The sequence below is a fragment of the Opisthocomus hoazin genome, chromosome 18 (assembly GCF_030867145.1).
Source record: "Opisthocomus hoazin isolate bOpiHoa1 chromosome 18, bOpiHoa1.hap1, whole genome shotgun sequence".
Lineage (NCBI taxonomy): Eukaryota > Metazoa > Chordata > Aves > Opisthocomiformes > Opisthocomidae > Opisthocomus > Opisthocomus hoazin.
In genome coordinates, this window is record NC_134431.1 from 17,560,615 (window position 1) to 17,584,875 (window position 24,261).

Consider the following 24,261-nt stretch of genomic DNA (forward strand, 5'->3'; position numbering starts at 1 on the left):
TGAGCAGACAAATTCAGCTCTTTCACTGGGGATGGGAAGGAAGGAGACACACGAAGGCTCATCCCCATACCTTTGCCGTAGTAGCTCTTTCGGACGCTGTCCAGTGGTTTGCTCTGTTTCTCGTCCACCTGGAAGTGCTTTACATGCTCTCCTGGCAGCCGGCTGGGCTCCCGTACAATTTTCACCTGCTCGGCTTTCAGCGCGATGGCTTGTTCCAGCAGCCCCAGGTTCCCCCTCGTCATCATGTCGTACATCTCTGACTCGTCGGTCACTGCTGATTTCTGGGAGCGGGCGTCGTCGTCTTTGTCGTCATCCGACCGGACCTCCACGATAACTGAGTACTCAGGCTTTGGGCTGAACTGCCCTTCACAGTGGCTTTTCTGGGTGTCCTGAGAAGTGTGAGGAGCTTCCTCGCAGATCACTTCAGGAGCCATCTCCTCCTCCTCTTCCTCCTCCTCTTCTTCTTCCTCTTCCTCCTCCTCTTCTTCCTCCTCCTCCTCCTCATCCTCCTCATCTTCATCCTCCTCCTCATCCTCTTCATCCTCCTCTTCTGCTTCAGCCTTTTCCAGTTTGCAGGACTCCTCACAGTTCGCATCGTCCCGGTGCTCCGGACACAACTCGCTGCTGCGTTCGCTGGTGACCTCAATGACCTCCTCCGCATCCTCCGTCTGGATGATGATCTCCTTGTCACACTCCTCCTCCACTAACTCCTCTCCCGTGTCCTCGTGGACCAGGTGCACAACGTTGGATGGCGGCTTGGAGACCTGCAGCTCAGCTTCAGGCAGCTGCCCTTCGATGGCGAGGGTTTCCTCCGCTATTTGGCCTAGGTTTAGGAGAGAGTTGGCGATTATTTCTTGATAGCTGCTATAGTTGGCCTTGCTGGGCCCAGACGTACTTGTTGATGTGTTTTGTCCATAATGGGTCGATTTTGCTGGGCTTCTCTCTGAGGGGGGGGAAAGAAGGAAAAGAAAGAAAAGAGGAAAAAGAAAGAAAAAGAGAAAAAGGGGAAAGGAGGAAGAGAAAAGAAAAAAGGAGGAAAAGAAAAAAGGAGAAAAGAAAAGAAAAAAGGAGGAAAAAAAAAGAAGGATAAGAAAAAAGGAGGAAAAGGAAAAAAAAAAAGAGGAAAAGATAGTAATTATGTAAGCTCATAAACATCTCTCTGTCTTACTTAAGCTTAATTGAAACCAGAGTCTGGCTGTTCTACCCCCGGAGCAGCCTAATTTATTGCATTTAGGAATGGCAGGTAGAAAGGGATTTCCATGTGGAAGCTTTCACGGGGCTCAGATGCGCACGGCTTCCCGGCCCCCCACCGTCAGCAGCCATCTGGTCCCCTCGCTCCCAGTGCTCCCCAAGCCAGCAGCTCCAAACCGGGGACCGACACAGTGCCAGGACCCCGGCTGGACACCCGGCTCGTGTGCCTGTCACTCCTCCTCTCCGAGAGAGTCCGGATCCGGCCAGGGCGAAGGCTCCCGCCGAGCCCCTCAAGGCTCCGATGTGGGACCCCGGCTGCCTTCCCCACCACCATCTGAGCCACACGGCGAGGTCCTCTGTGCTTGCCCTGGGTCTTTCTCCCGGGAGCATCCCTGATGGAAAAGTTCCCATTTTTAAGACACCGGAGACATCTGTGCGTATCGCCTCTTGTCTTAACTAGAACTTTGCCGTTGTGCTTCCACCGAACGTAATAATTGAAGGACCCATCCTGTACATAATTCAGAGGAGCTATAACTCCTGGTTATTAACACTCCCTGCCCTTTATTCATCTGCAGAACACAGCTCTGCAATCAATAATGATAAAGCACCTTCTGCCGGCTCGGGGCTGCGGGTCTCCTCCTGCTCCACCGCCTCCGCCTCATCCTCCTCCAGAGTCCCCTCCGACTCATCGGAGCCGGACTCCTCCTTCACCTCGGCCTCCTCGCTACCGTCACTGTCGACGTTGTAGCCTTCGTCCAAGGCCAGCTTGAGCGGATGGGATTTTCTTTTCGACACCAGATGTTCAGCCTCCGCATCCTGAAGTTTCCTCTTCTTTGCTAGAGGGCAGCTTTGTAAACTGCAGATGGGATCAAGGAGCAGAGAGGAGGCATTGCCGAGTGAGAAAGGCATGGCTACAGCATCTGAACCGGTTCGGCAAAGGCAAGTGGGACAAATACACAAATACTAAAAGGAAATCATCCAGTGGGCCAGATTTTTAGCTGCATTAACACCTCGCGGCCAGAAGATCTGCTCTCAGACCTTGACTCTGTGCAACTATGCCAATGTTACTCAGAAGTCAGCGCAAAGATGCTGGGCTCACTCCAGCAGTCTGGCCCATGGGCAGTTGCTCTCTGGGGAGTGGCAGGACCAACAGGTCCCAGCACCACTGTTGGTGATGGCCACCAGTGCCACCATGAAACCAGGCAGGGGATACAGAACCGCCCTCTGGGACATGTCCACCAACCACTCCAATTTCACCATTATAGGGTGATGAACACCATCATTTAAGGCTGCCATGGCCTCGAAGGTATCCAGCATGCTCACATTTCCCGTCCATAGCAGCACTAAGCAGACCAAAATCTCTGCCTGTCGACAGCTCCCATCAACCCCACGCGCCTGAGCCAGGAACTGTGCCGTGGCTTGGGGTCTGTAGGAAGGCTGCTGTCAGCCTGGTGAAGCAGATCCCCCAGGATCCCTCACGGACTGATAGAGACAGAAGTAGGCTCTTTGGCAGGCAGATTGGAGGCAGGTGAGGTGGGTTGCTGCTCTGAACCAGCCTCTCTCCAAGGAACATCTGTCTTGGGGTGTTTTGCTGGCATTTTTCCACCCCTGCTACCTCCGACCCAGCCTCACCTTCTGTGTCTTGCATACTTTCCACGGATGTGTCCTGAGCCGTTACAGCCTGGGGTTGGACAGCTTGAGAGGGAAACAAGCAACCATCAAGAACAGCAATAGGACTTGGAGAATTCATTTTTAATTAGAAGTGTATAAACTATGGCCAGTTAAACAGGTTCTGTGCACAGGGAACAAAATAACCGCGAAAGGGAAGATAATTTCTCTCAAACGGTTCAGCTTGTCCCTTTGAATTCCAAGCGAGGAGGGCAGGAGAGCAGCCTTGTGGTTTGCTAAAAATTAATGAAACGACTCACCCCATTTAATTAGATGAACGGTTCATTATCGTTTTATGAGTATGTTTAATTAAAGATTTGCATGTGTAAGAGCAAGCTTTTAGAAAGCAGACAACTACTGCACTCTGCCTCCCCGCTGTCACTCTCTTTTTCACTGGTGCAGGAGAAAAACGTGGGCTTTTCTCTTCTTTGATGGTTTATCAGTGAACTGGGGTTCCTTGCAGTAAGAAACAGGTGGCTTTTTGGAGAGAGCAGGCTGGGAGTGGAGCAAGGAGGTTTCAACCAGACCACATTGGGTGGAGATCACCAGGACAAAAATCCTCAAAAGCACCTCGGAGCCTCACTTTTAGGGGAACGGGTGGGATTTAGGTGACCAGACCTCCCAAATCCCTGCGTTCGTTCCTGCTGCTCTGCAGAAGAGGATGAGTTAAAGACTTCCAGGGAGCTCTGGGCAGCGCTGGCAGCCGCTGCTGCCTTTGCCGTGGGCTGCAGCGACGCAGCCTGCTCGCTGCATCCCTCAGCGTGGGGCCGCACGTCTCCCCTGCAGGGGTAATTAGTCCCAGCTCCAGGAGCTACAAGGGCTCCAGATAAGAAGCATTAAAGCAAACATTTTCTGGCAAAACCAGATTATGGCATTGATTATAGGATGCCCAAGCGACTTGCCTGTCGTCTGAGGAATTCTGGAGTCGTGTAGGATTAATAACCTCGTTTAGCACCGTATCACCCTCAGCCTGGGAAGTTGGAAGCACTAATGAAATCACTTGACGACAATGCAAAGGGAGAAGGCATTGCCAGCCCAGAGGGGACCTGGCCAGCCTATTATTTTCGGAGTAAAAGACACTGGGTAACGTTAAATAGTACCAAGCGCCAAGTTAGGCTTTAGGGACTCCGAATTTCTGTCCTTAGCAGAAAGCTCAGGATAAGGAGGATCTCAGTGCACTAAGGGATGCAGCAGCTCTGGGCGCACGGGCGGGTTCTTAATGGCTCAGCTCCCCAGAACACCCTGCACAAGTCAGATCGCTGTGTCCAAAAAATGTACTTCAACCCAAAACCAGGACAGGAGAGGGCTACTGAACTGCCAGGGGAGCAGGAATCCGTCCTTCAGGGAGACTGGCTTGCTTGAGCTTAGCAAAGCTAATGCTAAGAGGGCAAATGACAGCAGCATGTCCCCTGAGGGGACACAGCTTTCTAGATGAGGCGGATGTATGGCCGTGGGTGTAAGCTGCACCTCCTCGCCCCTCCGAGATAAAGTCCCCCCTTCCTGCTGTCCCCTGTGCTCGTGGCTCAATTTTAACCCAATTCATGGGTGTGTTGCAGCGGGGCCAGAGGAGGGCCATGAAGATGATCTGAGGGCTGGAGCACCTCTGCTACGAGGACAGGCTGAGGGAGCTGGGGATGTTCAGCCTGGAGAAGAGAACGCTCCAGGGTGACCTTAGAGCAGCTGCCAGTGCCTGGAGGGGCTGACAGGAAGGATGAAGAGGGGCTTTTCACAAGGGGGTGCAGTGACAGGACAAGGGGGAATGGCTCTAAACTCAAAGATGGCAGATTTAGATGAGATATTAGGAAGAAATTCTTCCCCATGAAGGTGGTGAGGCCCTGGCCCAGGTTGCCCAGAGAAGCTGTGGCTGCCCCCTCCCTGGCAGTCTTCAAGGCCAGGTTGGATGGAGCTCTGAGCAGCCTGGGCTGGTGGAAGATGTCCCTGCTTATGGCAGGGGGGGTAGAACCAGATGAGCTTTAAGATCCCTTCCAACCCAAACCATTCTGTGATTCTATGCTGAGCATCCTCCAATGCTGTTGCTCGGGGGATGGCTCCCAGGTTTTTCATGGTGCACAGACAGCCCGAGCCCTGCCACGCCTGGGGTCTTGCCTGCCAGAGAGGCACCCCTTCCTGAGCAAAATGCTCGAGGTCATACATAAAAACATACCGCTAAGGTATGTTATTAGAACAGGGCTCTCCCCGCTTCACCACTCCCTCTGCTGATGATCTGAAAGTCTATTTAATTTTAATTGCCCTCAGTCATGACTGAGGTTGCTCTGTACTGAGCAGCCCCAGACACACTTTAAGTGACTACACACCAAGAGACAGAGCGGTGTTTATGTCACCAGTGACTTGCCTGAAAAAGGCCTCATTCAGTGGGAAACAAGAGCTGCTCTGATGAAGATGTTACAGGCTTTTATAAGCCTTCCTGAATCAATTAAAGCTGATCATCCCCCCCCCCCCGCCTCCATTTTTGATGTGGTGAAATGAAGCCTGCAGTAAAAAGTAAGCAGGAAAGAGCCAAGTGGTTCAGCATCGAGGTTTTCTGAAGCAGGTGCCAGTTTGGGATGTCTCTGGCTTCGGTGTGTCAATTTAATCTCTTTAAAGAGCACCAGCGCAGAGGTGATGCTCGGCATGCTCTGGGCCAGGCTTTCTGGTCCTCGCTCTCCTCTGTGGAGGTTTCATGCATTTTGGCAGGAGTCCCAAAAGGGGAAAGGGGCTTCGAGGTCTATTAAAGCTGCTCTGCATCCCCACAAGAGCCACCACACCGACCTGCTCTCCCCTTCTCCACAGCCTTCCTATGCTTGACAAAAGGGTCTCTTATTGTTATGCAGACGATGCCCTGCTGCCAATTAGTCGATTAATCGTCCAGTTAATCAGGCAATTAGGTGACAGCTGCAGAGATGGCTTTGTGGAGCACTCTGTCCTGCCCCTTATATATGTCACCTGCTCCAATTACCACCTCCACTCAAGTGTTCAGCAATAAAAGTTGGAGAAGTGGCATGCCTGCCGCTTGCTCCTCCCGTCTCTCGAGTAATAGGAGAGCGGAGGAGCAGAAATGCTCTGAAATTGGGTTGGTTAAGGTCCAATTACTCTTTGACACACACAGCTTTCTACTGGAGGCTGCTAGGAAAGGCAGCCCCTGCTATTAGCGCCTGTCCAGGTTAAAGATTCCTACCTCTTGCGTAAGCCCTTGTGCAAGGTTTAAAGGGAGCTTAGAGGTGGGGGAGGCTGTTATTTATAATGAGAAGCTCTGTAGGGCTGCAGAAGCTCACTCTGGCTCTTTTGGCTGCTGCTGTTGGCATGCCAGCGCTGCTAAATGAGTGGCAACAGGACCTCAGTGACTCAACAGGGGACACAGGGCCAAAGGAGGAGCATCTGGTGTGAGAAGCGATGTGACGCAGCATTGTTCAGGGGCAACAAGAGGATGTAAAATATGTGGAAAAACAACTCTGGCTAGTAGGATATTGTCCCTAATAATCCTGCAAGACAAAACATGGGCATCAGGCTTGGCTGGGATTTAGATCTGGGGTGGGACAGAGGATGGTTTCCCAGTCCAATGTGACCCATCCAGAGCTTGTGCTTTCACCACCGTTAACTCCTGTGGTTCCTCTGATGTGTGAAGTGGTGCCCCGAGGTCTTGGACACAACGACTTGCCCACCAGTACAAGCCCCCCAGCAAGACTTCCACCCCATCAGTCCCCTGGGCTTGCTCCCCTCACCCAGGTTGCCCAGCCGGTAAGGTGACGTGGGGCTTCGCCTCCCTCCCACCGCCGAGCAGGAGCAGGGTCCTTACCTCACCTCCTGGCCGATGAGCTCCGTGGGCACTGGGCGAAGGAGCAGGATGCAGCAATGGAAACAAACACAAGGTCAAAAACTCAACAGGGGTTCCTCAGCCCCCCTGAGACATCCCCCTTCTCTGGGGCATCCTCTCCCGCCTGCTGCTGGGTTTCTGTTGCCTCCTTGGGCATCCCATTTGGGAAAGAAAGGGCAAATCTATCTTGCCATTCTTTACTGCATGCCAGCCTGTAGGAAATCATAATCCTGCCTTGTAAATCCTCACACCGGTGCTTAATTGCAAGCACAAGAGTGCACGCTTGCAGCATCAGGGACTACCTCTCTCTGACTAGATGACGACTTTAAAGTTGATGGAGCTGTACTGACATACATGCGTATGACTCAAACACTTTGAAGTAAAGACCAAGTTTTCTCATGCCTTCTTCTCTATGTTTGCCTTTAAAATCTGCCCCTCAGTAACTTTTTGCACAGTTCACTACTGGTTTGCTGCAATGGCCACATTTACCCCCTGCCTGTCAACAGGCACAGGCACATTTTTCTCCTCCCCTGGTCACACTGGGCTGATGTGGGAGTCCCTGCCTACGCTCAGACACGTGCTAGGGGATGTGCTACTTGGCTTTTAGGGTAAACAATAGTTTGTAGGGGTTTTAGGGATTATTCCCCACTTGTGAATAAGAGGACATCCCACTGCTTACAATAACAACATACAACAACATCACATCGCTGCTGAAGCCTTACATCCAGCCAGGAATCCAAATAATCATGAGGGAAAAAAATCCACAACACAAGTCTATATTTGCCCAGGCTAAAAACCATAACACGTTTGCTCAATTTGTTTGAGCTAATTGGGTTTCCTGGGATCCAGCTCCCGGTGGGATGACTCACAAGCTTCAACAAACTGGAGGCAGTGGCAAGTCCCAGGGTGTACGCAATAAATTACCTTTTCACGTCAAGAAACCCAGATTCAAGTGTGTGGAAAGCAGGGTGCGAGAAAATAAATAGAATCAGGGCACTCTCATTAGCAACCTGAGCGAGCACCTTTATGTATGTGCAACAGAGCAATGAAACCCAAATATCCAAGCTCGCTTCAGCGCAGTTGGCAGCATCTGGGTTTGGTTTTGTCTTTAAAAAGATGGGGATGCTGAGAAGAGCAAGGAGGAAGGTGGGTCGGGACAAAGGAGGGTGGTCCAGCACGGCCGCGTGGGCGAAGCTGCAGCCCCTGCAGCCATCGCACTTTCTGAGCCAGCCCCGTTCACCCCTCACTTCCAGCCGCCTTTGCAAATCAGCGAATCCACAGCCCCAAAAACGAACCAAAATGGAGAGGTCGGTCTGTAACCACCACATGTGGCCACGGGACCACCCGGGGTGACACCCTGCGCCCTGTATCAGAGCACCTCGCCTTCTCCCGGAGAGAAAGCACGCAAAGAAAGACCAATAAAAAAATTAATAACAACCAAGCTTCGCAGTAACAAGTCGTTTGTCCTCACGTCCCTGCCGGGGGATGGCCCCGTTTGCCTCTCCAGCATGCGCTGCTTCTGCCAGGCGCTCTCAGATGTGCAGCTTCAAAGCCGTTGGCAGAGTGTGCGTGATGAAAGCCCCAGGAGCTGATCTGAAGCTCCAGTGATTGCAGTTCCCCTAAAGCAAAGCATGCAAAGGGGCTGCTTTCTTTTATTTATTTTTTTTCCCTCTTCTGGGGGTAGGCAATGAGGCTTAAATATTATGAGGACCTGTAAAGGTTTGTGGATGGGAGCTTCCCAGGTTTGTAGACAAATTTTGGTGGGGTTGGAGGGGGGACGGTGAGCATAACTTAAAGAGTTAAGCCTGGACCTGAAAAATCAAAGCGTATTTGGAACAAGCGAAGTGCAGGGAGCTGGGGTCTGCGCTTCCCCGCGCAGTGGGATGACCGGCTGCTCACCTCTGATAGCCTTTGACCGCGTGCGTGCTCTCTTATCGTCATTTTCTAAACTCATCTGGAATGGAGAGAAAAGATAATTGTTGAAAGATAACAAGAAAATTGTTGTTAAAGGACAATCTCACATGTGCTTGGCGCTCTGTGTAAATACCTGGGCGGCAGGAAAAGCTTTCCCATGTTTTTGAGACAGACGTTTCTTGCATTGATTTTATTGTTCAACCCACAGCGCCCAAATTTAGCAACCTTAAATTAATTTCCACAGCCTGGGACACACCCAGGGCTCTCTGCTGCTCAGGTACCACAGAGGGACAAACCCGCAGATGCGATGGCCCGTGGTGGAAAATGGCTGCATCCCAGATGCTATGTGTTAAGGGCAGAACTGATTTCTGTGGATTTACACCACAGAAGTGCTGCGAGCACCTAGGTAAGCAGACAGCACATACTTAGAAATCTCGGAGTATGCAGCTGAGCTGATCTCATGCCCAGAAAGGACAACTTTTTGTGTAGTGCCCTAAAGAGCAACCTCTCCTCTCTGCTTAAATTTGACCCAGAGAGCTGCATCTAAATAACCCCTGCAACGCAGACATCAAACAAGAGGGTCTGTGGGGAATACGGGCATGAATAAGTAACACTGGGGACTTCAAAGTGCTTGATATTAATTAAACATCACAACATGGCTGAAGTGCAGCCAGCCCTGGGGTGCAGGGCAGGCTCCATGCCCCGACGTTGGGGACAGCTTTGAAATCAGGCTGTGCCTGGAGGTGGGAGCAGCGAAAGCAGGGGACATCCACGGCGGGGCAAAAGGACGTGGCCGGAATAACAGATATGGGATTTCATTCAAGTGGTCGATGAAGTTGCTGAGGTGGTCAAAGGGCTGCTTTTACAGCTCGCCGTTGACACGCCAAGGGGGTACGCAGGGTCGGGGTGTGAGCGGGGAGGTGGATCGTAGCCTGGTAGGTTGGGGACAAAAAAATTCGGGTTTTATTGCAGTGTTACTGTCTGGGACATTTCCTCCTGGGATAACAAGGAGAGAGGAAAGGGGGGGGGAAAGGACCCTTTCCAAGTGGGATTTCACATTAAAAAAACCAAATTCTCTTTGGAGCATCCTCTCCAGGTCCCAGTTGGAGAGGGATGCAACCAGTTCCTGTGCCATCCCAAAATGAGGAGGGTCCACAGCCAACGCTCTGGCAACCCAAAAGAAGGTGGCACACAAGCAGCTGCTCCCCCTGGTCGAGGAGCAGGAAGGGACACACATGCAGGGCACGCGCTGCTCACTGGCAGCGGGGACGATGCACACGTGATGTGTGCCACCGCATCCCCCTGTGCGCCCCGAAATTCCAGGGGTCCTCACCCATCACCCTCGAAGGATGCACCGCTTGGGTTGGGCCCCTTTTGTCCCCACTAAGATTTGGAGGTGGCGAGGAGGGAGGAAGGGAGTTGGACATGCAGGGAGAGGGGACAGAGGTTCCCAGCCGATGGAGCACGGCAGCTGAAAACGCCTCGAAGGGGAGGGAGGAATTTTTCCTGTGTGCCTCTCTCCCCCCTAGAAATGCAGCGTTTAACACACAATGATTTATGCGATTTGTTAGATGGGGAGATTGGAAAGGAAAAAAAAAAAAAAACAGGAAAAAAAATCAAAACCTGGAGCAAATTTATGCGTCCTTTCAGCATTCAGCTCGTGGCACTGTGGTGTTGTGCTCCACGTTTATTACAATCTTCCCAATAACACAGCAGACAATTACTATAATTTCTATTTTTAAAGCCCCGGTTCCCCGAGGACCAATGGCTCACGTTTAAAGTGTGGAGAGGAGCAGGTGTCAAAGGGACTTCATTACATTTATGAGCCTTTCAACGTCGGCGTGCGCTGAGCTCGCTCGCTAATGCTGCCGCCACACGCCGGCAATACAACTAATACATTTGATTGCTGGGAGCCTGCCTCCAACCAAAATGCATTTCAGAGAGGGCTTTTTCTTTGGTTTTTTTTTTTTTGACAGTTTTCCCAGGGAATTGGCACGTGTTGGGCTGGTGCCTTGGCAATACAAGTTTCCTGCAGATAAATTCTTCAAAGCGGCAGGGGAGGGCAGGCGGCGGGAAGCATAACGGGCACTGGCTGCACCGTGCCAGCGCCGGCCAAGACAGGGGAAGGGCTGGGACCCCGCAGGGACAGCGGGGGAAAAGCAGAGCAAAACTTCAGTTTGCTTAAACCTGCCCTTCAAGGACAAGCTGCTTCCCTGTAAGTGGGGGAGATCCAATTTCATGTCACATTTGTCGTCAAAAAATCAAGTATCGCGTCTGAGGTAACATCCAGGCTCCTCAGTGCACCACAGCACCTCAGAAAGCAATTCCTCCCATTGCCTTCAGCACCTCTTTCAGGCCAGGATCAGCATGGAAAACAAACAAACAACAACAACAACAACCAAAAAAAAACCTAAATTAATTGGCTTTTTCCCCATAGAGAAGATCCCATTCCATGGTTAGAGAATTTCACACAGCTCCACTGCTGTGTATTTAAAATATTTCGCTTACAGCACTGGAGGGATGGGGTGGGCTCTGCGCACCCAGGCTCTGTTTTCTACCATCAGGAATCTTTTTTCAGCTTAAATCAACAGCAGCATGATCCTCAAAAATCTTCATTTCCCACCAAAGTGCAGAAACACCAGGAAAAAGATCCATTTCTGAGCTCAGCCCCTGCTCCTCCCAGGCAACTTAAATGAACTGACGTGGCCATTACTGCGCTTCGGGAGGCTCCGTGGTTATCGGGCTCGGATGCATGAAGGTTACATGAAACCACTGTCCTTTATTGTTCGCCTCCTCAGCGAGAAGCCCTCTAGACAGATCGTTTTAACGCGAAATTTCAGGTCACATAGTGCACGTTTGCAGCCTTGGAGACTGACGGGGTATTTTCATTTGTTCTCCCTCTTGCTCGCATAATAGCCAGGCTGAGAAGCTATCTGGATTTCACTCTTCTTGTTTTAACTCTGAATGGAAAACAAAGCAATCTGAAAGGAAACCTGCAAACAAATTATTGCTACCAGTTGCCAGCCTCAGAGCATGTTAGTCCAGCTAGAAAAGACAGAGGGTTTATTCTGCTCGTCCTCATGTTGTCGCTGGATTCTCTGTCATGTTAAACCAAAATAATCATCTAGCAGGTTTCCTAACCCAACACCACAGGACAACGCAGTGGAAAGCACCCTGTGCTGCGTCTCAGGGTTCTCGCTTCAGGGTTCAGCTCCATGCTCTGCCACTGACGGTCCGGGTAACCTCGAGAACATCACTTCACCTCTGGGTGCGCCATTTTTATATCTTCTCTCTAAAGGTGCCTTGGTGCAGAGGCTATTTCTTACTGTATGTTTGCCCCACACTAAGGAGCTTCCTGACACGGCCATAATACAAGCTCTGCTGATGATGTCCTGGTGCTGCAAATCTAAATCAATGGGGTTCAGAGAGATAAACCTGAAAGACGGTTTAACCCAAGTACAACATGAATTTTAACAGCCTATTTTTACAGTAACAGTCCTGCTCTGCTGCTAAGACTACAGCAGATGCAGCGCAGGAACCACAGCATGGATCTGAAGTCTAATTTTATGGAGTACCTACAGGGTTGATATTCTCTTCTTCTTTCTTATCTTAATACACATTTCTTTTCCGACGGAAGGCCGAGGTGCTAACATAAAACCTCTGGAGCCTCCCATGCACTGAAGCCCAGGTGTGCCTGAGCTTTGACAGCTCTATGCAAATATGCTATTAAGGACCAGGCTGAAATTCCCCACGGTCAGCGTAATACTTTATGTGTATTCAAGAGCACCACAGAGCTCAGAGAAAATAAACACGCTGAAAAAGCCTTCAGCTGGACAAAGGGAGGTGAGGATTCAGCGGGAATATTTATTTTACTCTGAAAGCAGCAGAGCTTCCATCAGTGCTTGTTTGTGGATATAGCAAAATGCCATTTGCAAGAAGCTGTGTCTGAGATTTAGAGGGACAGACGGACAGAGCCTCTAGTTTTAGTTTAAAAAAACCAAACCAAAACAAAAACCTAAATTTGCCTAGCAGCAGGTAAAGCAGGAGGAGGAAATTGCTAGAAGAAATGACATTTTTCCTACGGAAGTGTTGAAAAGTTGTTTTCTACTCAGTCCTTCCTCTTTGCCAGGTCCAAAAAGCCCCCTCTTTAGCTCCCCGAGGGAAAGGCAGTACCAAGTGCGAGGTAGGGCCCCACCGTACCCCACTCTACCCTGGCCGTGCACAGTCAGAGGATGGTCCATCTCCTGCAGCCCCATTTCAGGGCTAGGTTCAAAGCCAGGATGGGGGATGGGAAGGGAGAAGGATGCTATGTGGAAAACTTCCACCATCACCAACCCTGTCCCAGCAAATTCCTTCGAGCTCTCACCAGAGAAGATTAATTTGCTGGTTAATTTGCACTGTTGTTTGCTGCTCCTTTCCTGCACCAGCATCACCTTGTCAGTGCAAGTCAACGAAGGGAGCAAACCCCAAGGTCCAGCTGGGAGCGGACTATGGGGCAAATCACAGCCAGGCAGCAAAACTTCCCCTCAACACCCAACCAGCAAGGATGGGCTGGAATGGCCTGTCCTGATTTCTTTAGAAGGGTTTTTATTTTGCACCCCATGAGGAATGCCTGCTTGGCTGCTGCGGGCTGAACAAGGGTGGACAGACCTGCATTTGGGTCTCCAAATTTCTCCCTGCAAAGTGCCATGGCATCATCAGTCATTGCAGGAAATGAAGCGGGCTTCATCCTGCTGGACCTTCTCAGCTGTTAATTTTGAATAAATAAGGGGTGATGGAGGAAGAAATACTCCTTGATGAAGAGTCGCCTTCTACTTCTATAAAAGGCTCAATAGTAGCTCCCAGCTGCTGTTTTCTAACCACACTCTGAGGTTAGGGTTTTTTTTTTTTTCCTTCTTCCTTTAGGGTCTTCCTTGCTGCTTGATTTAAATCCTCCTGACGTTCCACCTATTGTGAGTCCCATCCTCGGCTGAATAAGCTGCCGTCTGCCTTTTGCTCTCTCACTGCTTCCAGGAAAGGACACCCTGTGCAGTGTTCTGGGGCTCGGAGGCGGGGGGAGGGTTTTGCTTTGACATCTTTAGATGCAAAACCGTAGCTTGTACCCACCTCACATTAAAAATTACATCTGTGTCACAAACAATCTCCTGAAGCCGCGCTGTCAGTTTGCATTTGCAGAAAGGGTCCAACCCCCACCCAAAAAAACCCGACGCTGCCAGTGAAACGCTCACCGAGCGCTGACGCTCTGTAGCGATAGCAGAGGCATCCTCCCCACCAGTGAAGCGGACCAGAAAAGATGCTCCCGAGCACCACGTCTGACACAGCCGCAGCTGTGTCGTGTGCCTCCGCGGCGCTGATGCTCGAGCGTTAGGCTGGGGTGATCTCATCTGCAGTAGTTTAAGTTGACATATACTTTCCTCTTGACTGTTTGAAAGTGCTACAACACGCAAGCCAGACGCCACATGACGCGCGCGGGGACCTAAGTGGCTCCGTACGTGCAAACAGCTCTTACGCCAGAAGAGGAGGGGCAGGAGAGGGGAAAAAAAAAATAATATTGCATTTCTTCAACCCCGTTGTTTTTAAGCTCAGTAATAAGCTGTCTTTTTCATAAGATTATCCTCAAGTGGCACAACGTGCTGGTTGCTGCCGTGAGCTACGTGCCCACCTCCGAAGCGGACTGCGACAGCCAGCGCTCGTGGCAGGGATGGGCTCTGGTGGCCTCATCAATGTCAGCCCTACCTGTCCCAACAGCAGCCATCAACAGCAACAGGCTGCCCGCTGTTCGGCCGTACCATCAGCTAGCTCCCCACGGCACAGGAGAATAGAGAAGGTTTGGGAAAGAAAAATTAATTTCTCCATCAGCCAGCATGGTCCAGGACAAGAACAAGCAGGAGCGTCCATGCGGACAGTCTCGGCTGGCTCCGTGCAGAAAGCACCTCTCCCCAGCACCCTTCAGAGATCTCATTTCAGACCTGTCATGGGAAATTTTATCCTGCACCTGGACTGCTTCAGAGGCAAAAATAAATTAGTAAACGTGCCCCACATCCCATTGTCCTTCGCCGTTGTGCATCCTGCGGATTACAAGCAGTAACTGGCATGAAAAACTACATTTAAATACAATATGTATTTATAAGCGCATGTGCACGTGCAAGTGTGCGCACACAGTGCTGATTCACAGGTGAGGGAGGGACTGAGACCTCTCTCCCCCCTGGGAGATAAAAGGGCTGCACACACACACACTATCCAGGCCTAAACTATCCTCAGTTCTATCTGGATTTTAGCAAAATATAGCAGAAAATAAATGTGCTACTGCACTGATATGCAGAGAAATATTTTTTAAATTTGTCTAAATGAATTTAAAGTAATGCATGGGAAAAGCTCCTCATAGAGAGCCGGCAGCAGCCTGATGAAAGCCAGCCTCCTCCACCCCCTTCCTATTCAAGTGTGATTTGGCTTTTACAGTGAAGGACCAGAACTCATCTATTGCCCAGTCTTGCAGCCAGAGATGCACGGGATCAGACCCTCGTGTACCTTCGGCATCCCGCGGTGTGACTCTTTGCTGACCCGGCTTTGGAGGACCGGCACTGCCACCTCCAAAAGCTGCAGCTCCCCAGATCCTGCTCCCACACCAGACACCCCCTCCCACCTCCTCCTCTTGCCCCCAGACCAGTCACTCTCTTAAAACACAGATAAGCAGAGCTGGGGGTTGCAAGAGATGGTTAATATTAGCAGTGTGTTCAGCAGAGGCAGAGCGCTAGATGAGCACCAGGTACTTGGAATATTACCTTTTGTAATCATTGCTTTATTAACATACAACAATCTTATTAAATCTAATCTAAGTGCTTATTTGGCAGGTTCAATAGAAAAGCCTTAATTGAGTTCATTTTAAATATAGCAACAACTGCTTACTCTGCTTTCTAAGAAGGTGTGAGCTTTGCTGACGACACCTGCTTGCAGCTGACAGCTTGTTAGTGAAGAAGGATGTGTTTTAAGGGTGGATTTTTGCTGGTTTGGGGTTTTCCCAGGGCTCAGTTTATTCAGGGGTACAGGAAGAGTCGGTAATATCAGTCACCCAAGGAGGGCTTCCTCCACCGCCCAGGTGGGTCCATCCACCCGGCTGAGATGGTGCCACGTTACCGAGAGGCCAGAATGGGACAGGAAGTGCCATTCGCGTAATGAGCAGCCCAGTTCTATGCTTAATTAAAGCTTCCTAATCTGTTGGCAGTGAATCTGCCAGGAGGTTTGACAGCCTTGGCTGGACCTCTTTCATCAGCCACAGCTGCAGCAGTCAATGAGCGGCTCTGTTGAGACCCCAGGAGCTGCCCGGGGTCCCGGTGGGGATGAATGCCTTGCTTGTCTCCTCCGAATGCACCACGGCTTCACCTGGCCTACAAGGGGCTTCTTCCGACCAGCCGGCGTCTTGGAGAAAGGGCCTCTTTTGACAGGCCTGGGACTGACCTAAATATGCAGATCTGAGCCATCCTTGAAGGAAGGGACCAGAGAGGAAGGGAAGGATTTAAATATCTGGACCCGAAGCCAAATCTTGACAGCTGGAAGCCCTCTCTGCCCGGATTCACCATACAGGAGGTTCAGCTGTAACAAGGAGACAGAGACTTCCAGCTCCTGCCCATCACTTTGGGTACCGGAAAGGCTCCATTCCCCCAGGACCACCTGGTCCAAAAGGGCTGGAGCCGCACATGGCCCTCGTCCTGTGGTCAATGCATGGAGCAGGGGGTCACGGTACAGAAAGAGCACACGGTCATGGAGGACCGAGGGCTTTCTTCTCACCTTGATGTGTGTGCCGTGTAGGCTGGTGGCTCCCTCACAGCTGCTGATCTTCTCTCCGCAGGTCCACCTCTGATTCAGCAGCTCACCCCGAAACTCATTTTCTGGGGAGAGGAAGAGGAACAAGGGGTCAGGATGCAGAGTCATCCTGGCACTCCATCAGCAGCATCAACCGGAGGCGAAAATTCAGTGTTTATCTGCTGCCTGCATTCTTTAATGGCCATTCAAACCCTGCCCAAGGGTCTCCATGCCCCAAGAAGGACCCCAGGGTGGCACATCAAGACCAAGAGCCTCAACCATGAAGAGTTTGTGTGTGGTCCCTCTGCCTACCCCAAACACTGCAACACTGTTCAGCTTGGTCCTCAGCTGGAAAACACATCAACAGCAAGTGTCACTGGTGGGTTGGGCAAGGTGGTCAGCTGGCAAAGGGCTTCTCTGCCCATCACACTTGCTCCACCCTAACACCCTCTTCTCTTTCCAGAGATGAAGTTAATTTTTAATGTTTCACAGAAGTTCGCACATCTACAGCAGTGGATGGGACCCATTAGCTGGGCAGCACTGAGAGCCGAGCAGGGTCCTCGTGCAGGTTTCCCTGACAACTCCCTGACACCAGCATTTTGGGTGTGGGTCATTACAGCATGTCATACGCTAACTTGGCAGCCAGCAGCTACGCACCAGACAGCCGCTTGCTCACCCCTCGCCTTCCCCCCTCAGTGGGATGGGGAGGAGAAATGGGCGAAAGGGGAAACCCGTGGGTTGACATAAAGACAGTTTAATAAGGCAACAAAGCAAAGACTAATACTGATTATAATACTGATAATAATAAATATGCAAAACAAACTATATACAATTTTTCTCATCACCAGATGACCAATTCACAGCCAGTCCCCAAGCAGCAATTACAGAACTCCAAAATTATTGATTCAATGAAATTCCCCAAAAAGGTCGAACTCCCGGACAAGAGAGGATTCGAACTCGTGAAAATGAGAAGAGGTTCCTGCCACCCTGGCCAACTCCCATTCATAAACTGAGCATGACATCTATGGCATGGAATATTTCCATTGGGCTCGCAGCCTGGCGATGCTCCCTCCCAGCGCCTTCACACCCGCTCATTAGCTGAATACCAGGAACTGGAAGAAGTCCTTGATTTCATAGCAACAACTAAAAACATCAGTGTTATCAACGTTCTTCTCGTACTAAATCCAAAACACAGCAGCTACTGAGATGAAAATTAACTCTGTCCCAGCTGAAACGAGGACACGGCGATACGCAGTGAAGGTGCAAAACAAGGGTCTCGAAGTTGAAGCTCCCAGAGGCAGAGCTGCTTTGGGAGTGAGGGAGAGCAGGCAGAGAGGAGCCTCCATCCAGGATGGAAGACTGTGGGAAATACATGCCTTACAAGCAGATTCTTGGCACTTTCCCTTCATCTAGTACAACTTCAAACATCTTCGAGCGGCTGGCACCGGCCCTGCCACACACAGATGGGTCTGCAGCAGCCTGATCGGTGTGGAGGAGCTGCGTGGCACAGCTCACTCTCCCACGCAGTTATTGCTCACAGGGATGAGATCAAGAGCTTTTTGCCCCAGACTCTGCCCTCCGGGCCCTCAGCATCACAGCTCACCTTGGCAAACCGTTGTCGCTTTGGGTGCCGCCGCCACAAGCCTTCCCCTCGCATCTTCAATTGCATCTCCCTCTGGCACTGAGTGCTGAATAATTTACTGCCTGTTCTCCAAGTCTCGCTCCATTCATCTTCCACCGTCGATGCTCTCCTGTTTCCTTTGCACCGCCCAGGAGGAGGCATGTGAGGAGCCACACACACGCCAGCACGCTCATTCATCTCGAGCTGCTAATGGCCTGGGGAAGAGCTCAGGGCAGAGGCTTCGTTTCCCCTGCCAAACAGAGTCCCATGCTTCCTTCACTTGATGTTTCTATTATTGGGATGATCTCAAAGACAGGGAAAGCAGGGAGAAGGCTCACACATGCTAAAGGAAATCTGTGGAAGGTGGGTGTTCCTAGTAATGGGTAATTGCTGAGTGTGTAGGACGCCGGCTGAACAACTACGGATCTGCTCTGCCACAAAGCAGCTTTTAGGAGAACACACAGCAAATAGCTAGGGCATTTATTTCTCCCCTGCCTGTGTCTGTTCTCTATCTACAAGACATTAAGGAACAACCAGTATATCCCATAGTGCTCTTGCAAGAATGACAACATTGAAAGACTGGGATAATTTGATCCTATGGTGACATGCAATCCAAGTTAGCACCTAAGACAGATGACCCTGAAAGTCACCTTCGTGTATTTGTCCTAAAACAGACCTGTTCTGCAGCCAGGAGGGCAGCTGGGGGAACTTTTCTAAGTTTCGTAGGAGAAACACCTGTGTTGGACACTCCACTCCAAGCCCTGTCTGAAGCGCTGTGTTCCAGCCTGGACCCACAGGAAAGGCACAGGGCTTGGAAACAAAATCCATGAGTTGCTGAAACATTATTCTGCTTTGGAGAAGCTCTGAGGAATGAGAGCGGGGAGGCCCAGATGGCCGGGTAGATGATGAAAACCAAGCAAAACATGGGAAAGAAGCTAGAAAGGGACAGAGGAAAGGGGAGCAGAGGGGAAGAACATCAAATAAGAAGAAATAAAGATGTTTCTGTAGCATATTCGTAGGACACTACAGCCTGTCTGCTTATCTGAAGCATTTCCCTGAGCATCCTTCTCCCAGGCAGCTTGTTTTAAAGTCAGAGCATCCTCTCTGGGAGGCAATGGGGGCAGGAGCAGAAAGCAGGTTAAACTGCAGATCCTGGATGAAAAAATAACCCTAAAGATAGTTTAGAAGACTTCTGAAAGGTTGAAAGGTTATGAGATTCAACCCCAAGGAGCAAAAAATAGCAAAACACGCACATGCACTCTTATCCTCTTTGGGCCTGTTTTGCTCACACGTGCCTAAGTTGTCAGCTAAGGGTGAGCTCCAGAAGCTGCCACAGTAAATCTGGCCGGAGGTGCCAGCTTGTCCTTGCCATGGGCCCCGTCCCAACCTCCTGTGCCTTCATCCCTGTGAGCAAGAGGAGGGGAAAGGGCTGCATATTGGGGTGAGGAACTTCGGCCAGGCTGAAGGTGCATTGGCCACACCAGCTCTGCTCCCTCCTGCCCGCTCCCGTCCCTCTGCCCAGCCCGGTTCGGATGGCCAAGGTAGCTCTGTCAACACACGAGTCAGATTTCCACGACTCTGTGCTGCTTAAATGCATCTGGTCTCCGGAGAGGATCAGCTTGCACTGCTGGCTGTACCCTTTCCACCTCTCCTCCGGACCCTGGCTTCAGCAGAAACGCAGCTCACAGCTCGCTGGTTACGTGAAGGACACTTCTTTTAACCCTTACTTGTACTACCCAAAAGGAGTTGCGAGATATTGCCTTTAAATGCAAGTTTTTGTCCATGCGAATACAGATCCTGGAGGGAACAGCACATTCTGGAGTCTTCTTCTGGCATGGAGCTGGGACAGCCAAAGCTCACAGCCAGGAGAACTTGCATCCACTCCCCCTTGAAAAACTATCCCAGATGCTCAGCTGGTCTGATAGGTCACTGCCTGACCTTCACATCCCAAAGGAAGTCACCACTTTTCCTCCACCTACTCCATCCTCGGTACCCACCACCTCGTCAGGACTGGATCACGCACTGGGGTCCCTCAGCAGACAAGATGTCTTTCCCCATCGACATTTATGACAGTCCACCACCAAAACATCAGCGTGTCCTCTCCCAAATGAGGTTGTTTCCCAAAACTTGAATCTATTCGTCCTCTCCTCTCCTTTGGAAATATCTGCTGAGGAAGGTCAGCTGTGAACTGAAACACTGCGAGTTGTGCAGAATCCTGTCACAAGACCCTTGGGTCACCCTCATCAACTCCAAAGAAGAAGATCTGGAAACTTGGGAGGGAGACCAAATGCAATTCAGAGTGTTAATCAGGCTTGAGTGTGTTTTTACTTTCCATTTCCAAAGCGAGAAGAAAGCATTGATTTGCCAGAAAAAAATTCAACCCTTCAAAGAGCGGCAGAAAGTTCCCCCAAAAATAAACCCAAAAAACCTCACGGGAAGCTTTGAAGTGCGGCTGGTGAATAGAAAGTGAGGAAGGACGCTGCAGGAGCGGGCTGCCTGGGTGGCAGCCAGCTCCCACACGTGTCCTTACGTTTGGAGGCTGCCTGCCGGCAGCAAGAGCCGCACCACCCTGTCTCCAAATCTACGCAGAGGTTACATCTGTTATAGCAAAGTGATGGGGTGAGAGACGGGGTCCTGCGAGAAAGGATGGGGGGTGAAGGCTTCGTTTGCTCCTAAGATGCATCACTGCATATTTAAACTGAAAGACTAGAAGAAAAACACATCAATCCTCATTTGCTCCTCCAAGTGCGAGAAAAGGAAAGGAAGAGAGTAAGATTTTTCTTCATTTTTTCGTTCAGGCACATTTTTCATGGGAAAGGTGAACACTTCGTTAACAAGGCAGCAACGTGCTGAGAACCGGCTGGGTCCTTCAGCGTCCCACCAGCCAACGCGGGCTCACTTCTCAGAGCAAACACAGCAACAGTGCCCGGGATCAGAGGGTGCCCTTTGGACTCCACCTTTCATAGGAATTAAAAAAAAATGCATCTCAGATCCAAACTTTACATCTTCTCTAAGCTGCAAAAGCCACCCATGGGCCCCTTCACCTCCTCTGCACCGCTTGCTGGCTCATACCTGTGCATTTCGCAGTGCATTGCCCACACACGCTGCTCTCGATGGCCACCAGCCACAGCCTGGAGAACACTGATAATCGAATTTGCTCTCCTGCACGGCCCCAAACCAGCGGTGCAGAGAGGGATTCTCTTCCAGCAGGCAACGTGAGTCTTATTTTTGATTTCAGGTTTCAGCCTCATGTCCTAGCTGCACCTCTGAACCCCCTTGCACAGCCCCCAGGGCTCAGCACAACCAGCTGCCCCACGCTCCTGCCCAGCCCTTGCCAAGAAAAGCCCCCCCCGAGCTGATACCCTCCCCAAGCGCCTGCCAGTTCAGCGTTCACGCACACAGGAGCGCAGCAGCTACGCATCAGGGTGCTTTTTTTCAAGGGAGATGAATTAAAACCTCTGCAGGAATCAAAATACACTGAAAAAGTAGAACCCAGCTACTTTAGCAATTCTTCTCCGTTCTGATGCCAGGAGCGTTGGTTTAACCCCCTCTCAGGGCACATCTATTCAATGCAATTATCGCTGTTTACTGCGGCACGGCCATGTTCAGTGCTTCAAATTTAGCTTCCCAAACATGCATTTAATTTAAGATTTAATACCGAATGTTAATTGTGTATTGCACAGTAAATGACTGATCATTAAAACATATTAATTGAGGTTTAACAGCTGTGTAATAGATATTACATCTCATACTTATCAGCAAATATGATTTAATAATCAGTTAGGACGGGGTGTATGGACGGGAGATGTAGCATGGCCAGCTAGATTGCAGGTTTTTCTTTGTTGTTCGTTTGCTGACGTCAAGACACTTTTCCTTAGCATGTTTGGAAAGGAGCTTAGCAGTCACCAGGCAGTCCCTGAGCTTTGATGCTCTCACCTGGAGAGCTTACCTGGACAAGCCCCAAAGAGTTTATAATCTCTATAAAAGGAGAAATGGGGAGATACGAGCGGTTTCCTCCTATAAAGCTGGGGTTGAGCTGCAGGGACCTGGCCCATGACTGCGTTTGCACTGACAGCAAAGCGGGGAACAAGTGAGCCCCAGTGAACAGGAAGCAAATGGTGGGAGATGGTCACCCGCCCCCAGCGCCTGGGGAATCCTTTCCACTGCGTGCAAGAGTCTCGGCCAAGCCGTGCTTTCAAATAGTAACTCGTATTTAAAGCAAGTTGACAAATGTCATGGCCCTTGACGAGGGATATGCATGTCCAGCCCGTATGCACCGGGCTGGTCTCTGGGGCAGTTCACCCGAGCACTTGGTCTCCCACTGCTCCCATCCCCCGGCTCCGTCATCGCACTGACCCAGCACATCCCGCTCCACAGCCCGGGGCTCGCTGCTCCTCGTCCCGTCGCTCCCAGCCGTGCCCCCTCTCACCGACGGTGCCTTGCTGTACTGTGAGGCTGTCTGGAGATCCAGCCACTCATCGTACCAGTGAGCTGAATTTTTGATCCTACGGCCCCGACAAACACGTAACAGTGGCTTAACCCACTGTGCTGCCGAACCACACGCTGCGACATCAAAGGTTGCGAGGTCTGTGATGCGCACTCTGATCTTCTTTTTCCCCTTACCCAAAGGAAAGGAAGGGTTTTGATTTCAGTAGCATCAAGCCTTTCTAATGCTTTCGCTGCCAAAAGGACACTTGCTAACCCACTAAGCAATCAGCTCAGCACCAGCACAGCTCAGAGGTGTTTGCTCCCGACAGCAGAGTACAGCCCTGCTCAGCACTGCAGGTCCTGGGGGCACAGAGGAGAGGAGGGGAGCACCAGGGTTTCCATCTGGCTATGCGAAGGGGAAGAGGACAGGTCACCACTAGGACGATGCTGCTGTTTCTCCCTCTCCAGCCACAAGAACATGCCACCCTCCTTCCAGTGATTCCTGCAGCAGTGCCCAGGGGCCAGCCAGCAGCCCAGGGAGCATCTCCTGCCGCAGCTCCCTCCTCCAGCACTGCACGAAGCACAAGTGACTTGCATCCTCCTTCCCAGCCCCATGCCACCTCACCGCTTGACTTATCCTGCTCTTGATGCCATCAGCTGCCACCTCTGCCCAGGAGCCGTGTCAGCCCCTGTGGCCACCTCGGCCATGGCAGCTCGTGCTTTGCCCTGTGATACCTGGCACCTCTGGATGCTTTTGAACTCTCTTTGCCAGGTCCTTAATGGGAAAAAGGGAATCATCCCTTTCCCGTGACCCTGGGACAGGACATGGAGCAACTGGGTTAATCGCAAGAAGATTCAGAGTTTGAAAATGCGAGGCCATGTCACAATAGGAAGGGAAGAAGCACTGAAACCCACTCCTTGGAGAGGGAGCAAAGTCCTCAGCAGTGCGGTTCAGCAGAGGGTTAAAGATCCACCAGGAGCAAGGTACGGACATCATCTTGCCGTGGGACCACCAAACCCCTGTGGTGGCTGTGCTGTCCTTCACCCTGGGCCTTCTCTCCACCTCTGCACACCAGGCCACGAAGTGTTGTTGGGCAAGGACCGATGTTTCACCCCGTTTCTCTGAATTGCCCAGTGCTACAGGAGCCGAAGCCCTCAGCGCACCGACGATGCAAAGGAAGCAAATGAGGCTACAGTCTCCCCTCATTAAGAGCAATATTCATGCTCCAGTGTTCATGGCCAGTTAATAAGACTTTTTATTAGAGTCTTTTTTCTTTTTCTGCAAAGTGGCAGAAGCACATTACACAGCGCTGCAGAAGAGAGAAGAGAAGGCGGTTTTCCCCTTCCATCCTCGTATCACTTGTGTACTCCTCAAGGAAGGAATAAACGCGGCGTGCCCACCGCAGCGCTGCTGTCTGTGCGTTGTTCTTACGTACATTGATCACAAAGGTTAAAGAGTTGCCGTGAATGAGTAGTTAGGTCACTTAAAGAATCACCATCAAAGGTATTTGTAAGAAGTGACTTTTAATCAGAATTTATGAAATGTGATTTGACAAAGTTTGTTGCCAAGGTTCGCTATTACTGATTAAATGAATGGAATACAAAATCGAGGCAGGACTGAGGTAGAAAGATCTATACAGACACCACTCATACGCAACAAGAGTGAACACTTCACCCTCCCATCTTCCCTGGGTCCTTGAGGGAGTTGTCAAATTTCAAAGCCCCTCCGAGCGTGGCACGCAAGGCCACCAACAACAGGGAAAACAAAGCAATGAGGTTCACCGCTGGAGAGCCCCTTTGGGGTTTCCAAGGCCCGGGGCAACAGCAG

At 50.9% G+C, this 24,261-nt stretch overlaps 1 protein-coding gene across 7 annotated transcripts in view; it reads right to left on the minus strand.

Annotated features, from left to right (window-relative positions):
* MYT1 (myelin transcription factor 1) overlaps nt 1-24,261 on the minus strand; it is a 69,597-nt gene that overhangs the window by 28,354 nt on the left and 16,982 nt on the right. For 6 of the 7 annotated variants that reach the window (XM_075438808.1, XM_075438807.1, XM_075438806.1 and 3 more), the window contains exons 2-7: nt 16,370-16,470; nt 8,570-8,624; nt 6,653-6,683; nt 2,824-2,886; nt 1,800-2,047; nt 71-943 (exon numbers count right to left, since the gene is read on the minus strand). In XM_075438808.1, coding sequence (XP_075294923.1) covers nt 71-943; nt 1,800-2,047; nt 2,824-2,886; nt 6,653-6,683; nt 8,570-8,624; nt 16,370-16,470 — 1,371 coding nt within the window. The remainder of the gene's footprint in view (nt 1-70; nt 944-1,799; nt 2,048-2,823; nt 2,887-6,652; nt 6,684-8,569; nt 8,625-16,369; nt 16,471-24,261) is intronic. The other variant, XM_075438812.1, reaches the window with a different exon arrangement.